This window comes from Mus caroli, chromosome 4, assembly GCF_900094665.2.
Source record: "Mus caroli chromosome 4, CAROLI_EIJ_v1.1, whole genome shotgun sequence".
Lineage (NCBI taxonomy): Eukaryota > Metazoa > Chordata > Mammalia > Rodentia > Muridae > Mus > Mus caroli.
This window is the reverse complement of record NC_034573.1, coordinates 39,453,378-39,461,149: the sequence shown is the minus strand read 5'-3', so window position 1 is coordinate 39,461,149 and position 7,772 is coordinate 39,453,378. Positions and strand designations below refer to the sequence as shown.

Sequence of the window (7,772 nt, the reverse complement as noted above, 5' to 3'; positions counted from 1 at the left end):
GAGGCCAGCCTGGTCTACAAAGTGAGTTCCAGGACAGCCAGGACTATACAGAGAAACCCTGTCTCGAAAAACCAAAAAAAAAAAAAAAAAAATTAATCTTCTATTGTTAGGTGTAGTACTAATAAGAGTTCTTAGCTGGGTATGGCGGCACACCTTTAATCCCAGCACTTGGGAGGCACAGGCAGGTGGATCTCTGAGTTCCAGGATAGCCAGGGCTACACAGACAAACCCAGTCTCAAAACAACACAAAAAAATTAATTAATTAAAAAAATAAAACAAAAAACAAACCATTTTTTAGACAGGCCTGATAGTACCTATAATTATAGCATTTAGAGGCTGAGGCAGGAGACTTACGAGTTTATGGTCAGTCTGGGCCAAACTAAAGCAAGGCCTGGTCTCAAACTAACAAAAGTTTTTACCTCATGCCTGTCAGCTGGAGCAGTAGAAAGCATGGCTGTTGAAGGCTGGACAGTTAATCATTACCAGGCTCAGTATCTGGCAGAGCTCAGAGCCTGTGGAGCATCAATCGCCGTGTTCTTACAAGCCTCTAAGAAACGGAAAGGCTGCCGAGGACCTCAGGGGGTGGGAGGAGGGGGAAGAGCCAGAGGGCCCAACTGATGCACAGCACTGCCTCAGGCTGCTCACAACCCACACAGACACAGTTAACAAATAAAAAAAGATACTCTACAGAGGCTTGCAACCACATTAGAGCTTGTTGAGATTTTCTAGGGAATGGGAAGTAAGCGGGTAAGGGTGTGGGCAGTCATTGAAGAACTGGCACTCTGTTGGGCCTAGAGGGACATTAGACAGCTGGTACAGTGCTCAAGAGAAAGGGGCACATACATAGATGTGTCTGTTTTTAATGCTTTGTGTTATGTGTGTGAGTACACTGTAGCTGTCCTCAGACACACCAGAAGAGCGCATGGGATCCCATAATAGGTAGTTGTGAGCTACCTTGTGGTTGCTGGGAACTCAGCTCCTCTGGAAGAGCAGTCAGTGCTTTAATCTCTGAGCCATCTCTCTGGCCCCCACAAACATATCTGTTATTTATTTATTTATTTTTGGTTTTTCAAGACAGGGTTTCTCTGTGTAGCCCTGGCTGTCCTGGAACTTACTTTGTAGACCAGGCTGGCCTTGAACTCAGAAATCCACCTGCCTCTGCCTCCCGAGTGCTGGGATTAAAGGGTGCGCCACCACGCCTGGCTCAAACTTTTTTTTTTTTTTTTTTTCGAGACAGGGTTTCTCTGTATAGCCCTGGCTGTCCTGGAAAACAAAACTATAAGAATATAGAAATTAAACCCAACTTTTTTTTTTTTTTAAAGGAAATGCAGTTATCAAAACTGGCTTCAGAAGAGAGAAGGCTAACAATGGAAAATGCTGGGAAAGTTCCCAGAAAGCTGTCATCCTCAGTGCCAGGCTCAGATGTCACAGGTAAAGTCTTGTAAACTTTAAAGGAACAGATAATGCAGAAGCCTGGCTGTGGGGGCGCACGCCTTAAATCCCAGCATGCCGGAGGCAGAGGCAGGGGGAGTTCTGAGTTCGAGGCCAGCCTGGTCTACAGAGCGAGTTCCAGGACAGCCAGGGCTACACAGAGAAACCCTGTCTCGAAAAACCAAAATAAAGGACCAAATAGCATTGGCAGTATTGATGTTGCTCCACAGCATATAGAAAGAGACGCACAGATTTGCTCTTCTAAAGCCAGTTGAACAGACAATGGAACTTGATGTGAAAATCAGAAACTGGGGTCTCAGGAATAGTGGTGGGGGTGGACCATAGAATGCCACCAATGGAGGTGGGAAGGGTGGCTCAGTGGCTGGGCCCTGGCTTGTCGCGCACCAAAAGCCAAATGTTACTCAGATGAAACCAAGGTGCCACCCCCTGCTCTAAGGCCAGCCGGGTGGGCATTGACTTATGCCACTCGCGGTGCTGTGCCTGTCTCTGCTGTGCACGGAGAGTGACATCAGCCCTGTTTGACTCTCTTGTGCAGAAGTAAAGCGTTCAGTAGGAACTGCACCTTAAATAATTTTCACTGGCTAGTGACAAAAGGGACACTGTACTCTTTTGATGCGACGCAGCAGTGAGCCAAACCTTCTGTTAGCCACACAGTCACAGAGGTAAGCAGCCAGTGCCAGTGTCTTAACTCTCTCAGGGACACAGGCAGTCAGTGAATGAGATTACCATGCATGAAGCCCTGTGTTCAGTCCGCAGTACCAAACATAAATATGTGCATTTCTCACATGATATTTTTACACATAATGGATTTATCAGGCTGCCACCTAAAGGGCAGCACTTCCGAGGAGAACGGTAAGGATTCAGTCTCATTGAGCACCTCTGTACTCCACCCCACTCTCAAGGGCACTCTGTTCCCTCAGTGAACCGGCCAGCCTCTGAGATAGGGAACTTCCCTGTCTTCTAAACAACACAGCTCTGACTTGCCGAAGCTCACAGGTCCATGTGTGATAGAGCTGGGATATTCCTTCAGGTGACTCGTAGGTTCAAAGGCTCCTGTGTGTTCCTCAGCCTTGGGTTCCAGTATCTCTGACATTTCATAGCTACCTGAGAACACTTGACCAAAGTTTAAGATAAGTTCCAATTGTAGGTGCAGGAAGGGGAGCTAGAAATCAAGTTCCTGCTAGGGCAGGAGACTGAAGAATTCCCCTAAGCTGGTGTAGAGGGAAACTGGTTGTGGGTGCTGTATCCTGTTACAGATCTGCTGTTTCTGATTCTTCTCTGGGCCTGGGTTCTGCCTTCTTCCCTCTCTGCAACATTTTTTTGTCCTGACTGTAGCAGTGTTTAGCAGCCTAGTGTGGTAATGTAGGAAAATCATGAAGAATTTAACAGACTTTTGTTTTTGTTCAAATCGAAGACCTAGAGAGTTTGTCTGACCTGTTTTATTTACCATTTAAGCAATGTGGCTTAAATTGATAACTTCCCACCCATTGGGTGGTGCTGCTGTGAGCATGTCTAGTGGTGACTTTGGCTGTGTGCCCACATTTGACACCATTTGATATCATCGACAGTGGATTCGTTTACAGGGAGCACCTTGCTTCCCAGAGCACTGTACTATCTTATAGTCCTGCCAGTGCTTAGGCCTCCAGTCACGTCCCACCGATGCTTGTGTTTTGTGGTTGTTGGATCCTTGTTGCTTTTTCAAAAATATATTTGCATGTGTGTGTGTGTGTGTGTGCATGTGTGCTAGTGTGCCGTGGAGGTCAGAGGACCACTTTCTAGGACGCTGCCCATGTTTCTGAGGCATGCATCTGCTCTTCAGTGTTTCAGCATTGCTACTCCAGGCAGCGTGAACTCGTACAGCAAGGGTTCTCACCCTGTGGTTCTCCGTATCTTGGGGGTAGAACAGCCTTTTCATGGGGATCAAAAAGCACATGTCCTGCATATCAGATATTTACATTATAGTTCATAACAACACAGTTACAGTAAGGAAGTAGCAACAATAATGTTATGGTTGGAGGTCAGCACACATGAGGCGCTGTGTTAAGGGTTGCAGCAGAGGAAGGCTGAGAGCCACTGCTCCAGCAGGTTCCTCGGTCCCTGCCCGACAGCTCTTTATGTGGGTGCCAGGCACCGAGTTGGGGTCTTCAGGCTTGCAGGCAAAAGGTTCCCTGCTAAGACATCGCCCTGGCTCCTGGTTTATTTGTTGGTGTGTGTGTGGTGTGTGTGTGTGGTGTGTGTGTGTGTGTGTGTAGGTGTTTCATTGTTGATTTTGATATTAGATATTCAAATGGGTAGAAAGTGGTAATTTTGATTTGTATTTCTCATGATTTATAAAGTTGATCACCTTTCTTGTGCCTGTTGACCATTTTGTACAGTCCTTATTTTGACACATTCATTCAAGTCCTTTGCTCATTTTTAAATTGGGTTATTTACTATTTTGCTGCCGAGTTGTTAAATGTCTCTCACTATAGAAGAATTAGTCCATTTAAAAATACAAGGGCCTTGAGTTATAGCTCCATAGCTAAGAGGGCTTGTTGCCCTTTCAGAGAGCAGTTCCCAGCACCTGTACTGTCCACAACCACCTGTGCTGCCAGTTGCAGGGATGCTCCAACACCCTCACCCTCTCCTAGCCTGCACACGCCCCTGCCAGCAAGGGTGTGCAGCTGCACATACTGCACATAGGGAAACAACAAGATAGAGCACGTCCAAGCATCCTTTTAGTCCCAGCACTCAATCCCAGCAGTACACTAGGGAGGCAGAGGCAGGAGGATCTCTGTTAGTTTCAGGCCAACCTGGTCTACAGAGTGAGTTCTAGGACAGCCAGGGCTATACAGAGAAAAACTATTTTGTAAAACAAAACAAACAAACAGAATCACTTTATAGAAACTAAAAATCACTGGATGGTAATTGTGCACACCTTTAATCCCTGCAATGGAAGGCAAAGGCACGAGGATCTCTGTTGAGTTCAAGGCCACCCTGGTTTAGAGTGATTTCCAGGACAGCCAAGGCTACATTGAGCCTCTTAAAACAAACAAACAAACAAACAAACTAATTAATTAATTAATTAAAAAAAAAACAACTAAAAATCAAGCTGGGCAGAGGTGGCACATGTCTTTAATCCCAGCAATGGAAGGCAGAGGCCTGTGGATTTCTGAGTTCTGGGCCAGCCTGGACTACAGAGCAAGTTCCAGGGCAACATGGGCTACACAGAGAAACCTTGTCACAAAAAAACAAAAACACTTAAAAATCTAAAATATATTCAGATTACTCTTTTGTCCCTAAATAAAAGGTGGTTTATAGGGTGATCCTTGGGATGTTAGGATTGCTGGTGTATGTCTTAGGAGGACTTTGTCCTGTTTTTGTTTTGTTTTGAGATAGGGTTTCACTTGAAGCCCTAGCTGGCCAGGAGCTTGGCTGTGTAAACTGCAGGGTGACCTTTTAACTTTTTACATCTCCACTTCCCCAGCGCTGGGCTTCTGAGCCTGGTAGCTCCTGGGAGAACTGAGTCTTGTTTCAGTTAGATGATGGTTGGATGATGGCGCTCTCTGGTTCTGTAGAAGAACCAGTATTTAGAAACTGGGCCGGTGATCTTAGTGGCCCCTGTTTCAGTACTTTATAAATTCCTTTAAGAGGGACTGGAGAGATGGCTCAGTGGTCACTGCTCTTCCAGAGTTCCTGAGTTCAATTCCCAGCAACCACATGATGGCTCACAACCTTCTGTAATGAGATCTGATGTCGTCTTCTGGTGTGTCTGAAGACAGCTACAGTGTACTGTCTTTAAAGAAATAAATTTCTTTAAAGAAATAAATTCCTTTAAAATAAATAAATAAAATAAATAAATAAATAAATAAATAAATAAATTCCTTTAAGAATTATTGTGAACCTCAAAAAGCTTTCATTTACATGGATTGATATTCAAGTTTTAGGATTAAAACAAGTTTGAAATAGTAATTACTGTCAACAAAGCAGCGATGGACCTATGGCCTGTTAATATCACATTTTATGAAAAATAACCTGCATATTCTGTGCCTCCCATGTGCTTTCTAACTTTCCATACTTCCTTCCTGTCAGGCTAACACATAGATGGAGCGTCTGTTTCTTCAGTCTGTTGTAAACGTTTGAGTGAAAGTGATTGCAGAAGGGGAAGACCCAGGGTTCCTCTAGGACAACCAGTGATCTAAAGCTAGACATTGAACATTGTGAGTTGAAGGCTATCCTGGGCGATATAGATGTGTGTGTGTGTGTGTGTGTGTGTGTGTGTATGTGTGTATGCAAATATGTATGTATAGCAAGCCTATCATAAAACAAGAATGGCAACAACAAAACCCCACAGAAAACAAACTGCTGACCTGTATGTAGGAACAGCACACTGACGGAATCACGTTAATAGAGTGTTACTAATCCAGTTTTAAAGGGAAAATGCAGAGTGTGGGAACTGGAGAGGGGACTGGGCAGAGTTCCTGAGTTGCGCTCTCTCTAACACCTTGGCCGTTCATTACCTACAGGTTAAAGAAACTCTTCCCCAGAGAGGAAAGGCCGGAAGCACCATGATGGACTCCGAAGCGCATGAGAAGAGGCCCCCAATGCTGACCTCTTCGAACCAGGACTTGTCACCTCACATTGCGGGCGTGGGGGACATGAAGCATTACTTGTGTGGCTACTGCGCAGCCTTCAACAACGTGGCGATCACTTACCCGGTTCAGAAGATCCTCTTCCGGCAGCAGCTGTACGGCATCAAGACCCGGGATGCAGTCCTGCAGCTGAGGAAGGATGGGTTCCGCAACTTGTACCGCGGAATCCTGCCCCCGCTGATGCAGAAGACGACCACGCTGGCACTTATGTTTGGTCTGTATGAGGACCTGTCGCGCCTGCTCCACAAGCACGTGAGCAGCGCTCCCGAGTTTGCCACCCGAAGCTTGGCTGCGCTGCTGGCCGGGACAACGGAAGCCATTCTCACTCCATTCGAAAGGGTTCAGACGTTGCTTCAGGACCACAGACATCACGATAAGTTCACAAACACTTACCAGGCCTTCAAGGCGCTCAGATGCCACGGGATCGCAGAGTATTACCGAGGCATGGTGCCCATCCTTTTCCGAAATGGGTTTGGCAATGTCCTTTTTTTTGGCCTTCGAGGGCCCATTAAGGAGCGCCTGCCTACTGCCACTACATACAGCGCCCACCTGGTCAATGACTTTATCTGTGGAGGTGTACTCGGGGCCATGCTGGGCTTCTTAAGCTTCCCCATTAACGTTGTCAAAGCTCGAATACAGTCTCAGATTGGCGGGCCATTCCAGTCTCTCCCCATGGTGTTCAAGACTATCTGGATAGAGCGGGACAGGAAGCTGATCAATCTCTTCAGAGGTGCACATCTGAATTACCACCGCTCTCTCATCTCCTGGGGAATAATCAATGCCACTTACGAGTTTTTGTTAAAGATTGTATGATGAAGTCATTACGGGAGATGTTACTCTCATCTAACTAGACCTGAGGAAAATGCAATTTGGCTTTGATCCTAATTGGCTTAAGTACAGTTTGGTGTCCAAGACCAAGCCATAACTTGCAGACAGAGCATTGACAAGGACAGAGTCCAGGTCTCAGTGGGCAGGTGTCAGGGTTCGGGTGTGGTCATTACTCCAGAGCTTTAGGCTGTTGCCCGGGACCAGCCTGCACCCGATGAATCCCCTTCAGGGCAGCTGGCCGCTGGGAGAGTTCTTTTCCTCTGGGGCTGTGGCCTCCGCAGCCAGAGCACGTGCTCCGCCCCCAGCCGGGGCTTCTCAGGCTGTCTCACCTCATTCACTTTGTCTCTGCTCTTAAGAGGGTCATCGTCATTAGAGCCCAGCTCTGCACGGAGGACTGGAGCAGAGGTGCCACTCGGTGCCATGTAGCTCCATGATGAATGGTTGGGGTTAGCTTTGAAATAAGTGCTGTTGCGATAGCCGCGATCCAAACTTTCTGTTCACATTTGATAGAATTGAGCAGCTAACGAAAGCTTCCATTTTGCTGTTTGGCTTTGAACACTTTGTTTAATTCGGAGTCTGACTTTAAGCCCTTCCAGAATGTCCTTGTGCTGTTTTTACTGAATTCATTGCCAAAAGATAGGGTGCCCTAGTTAAATTCCGTTGTGTGCTTCATCATGGTAAGCTGGTCACTGCAGGCTCTGCTATTCTGCTTGCTTCTTTGTGCTACTGCTGTCGACAGCCAACCAGTGAGGACACTGTCCCTTGTGAATAGTAACTGTCATGTCTGTCCTGCTCTCTGGTACTGGACTTTAACAAATAAACACTTCCATAAAGTTTTATTTGGGGAGTTTTAATACAAGC

General features: G+C 46.4%; 1 protein-coding gene across 4 annotated transcripts in view; it reads left to right on the top strand.

Moving 5' to 3' along the window:
- The window catches only part of Slc25a51 (solute carrier family 25 member 51), a 10,828-nt gene extending 3,063 nt beyond the window's left edge, over window positions 1-7,765 (top strand). For 2 of the 4 annotated variants that reach the window (XM_021160357.2, XM_029476693.1), the window contains exons 2-3: window positions 1,323-1,431; window positions 5,958-7,765. In XM_021160357.2, the coding sequence (XP_021016016.1) occupies window positions 1,375-1,431; window positions 5,958-6,896 (996 nt within the window). In that variant the 5' untranslated portion in view covers window positions 1,323-1,374 and the 3' untranslated portion in view covers window positions 6,897-7,765. Of the gene's footprint in view, window positions 1-1,322; window positions 1,432-5,497; window positions 5,652-5,957 lie in introns of those variants that run through there. The other 2 variants (XM_021160359.2, XM_021160358.2) reach the window with 2 other exon arrangements.
- The last annotated feature ends 7 nt before the right edge of the window (window positions 7,766-7,772 follow it).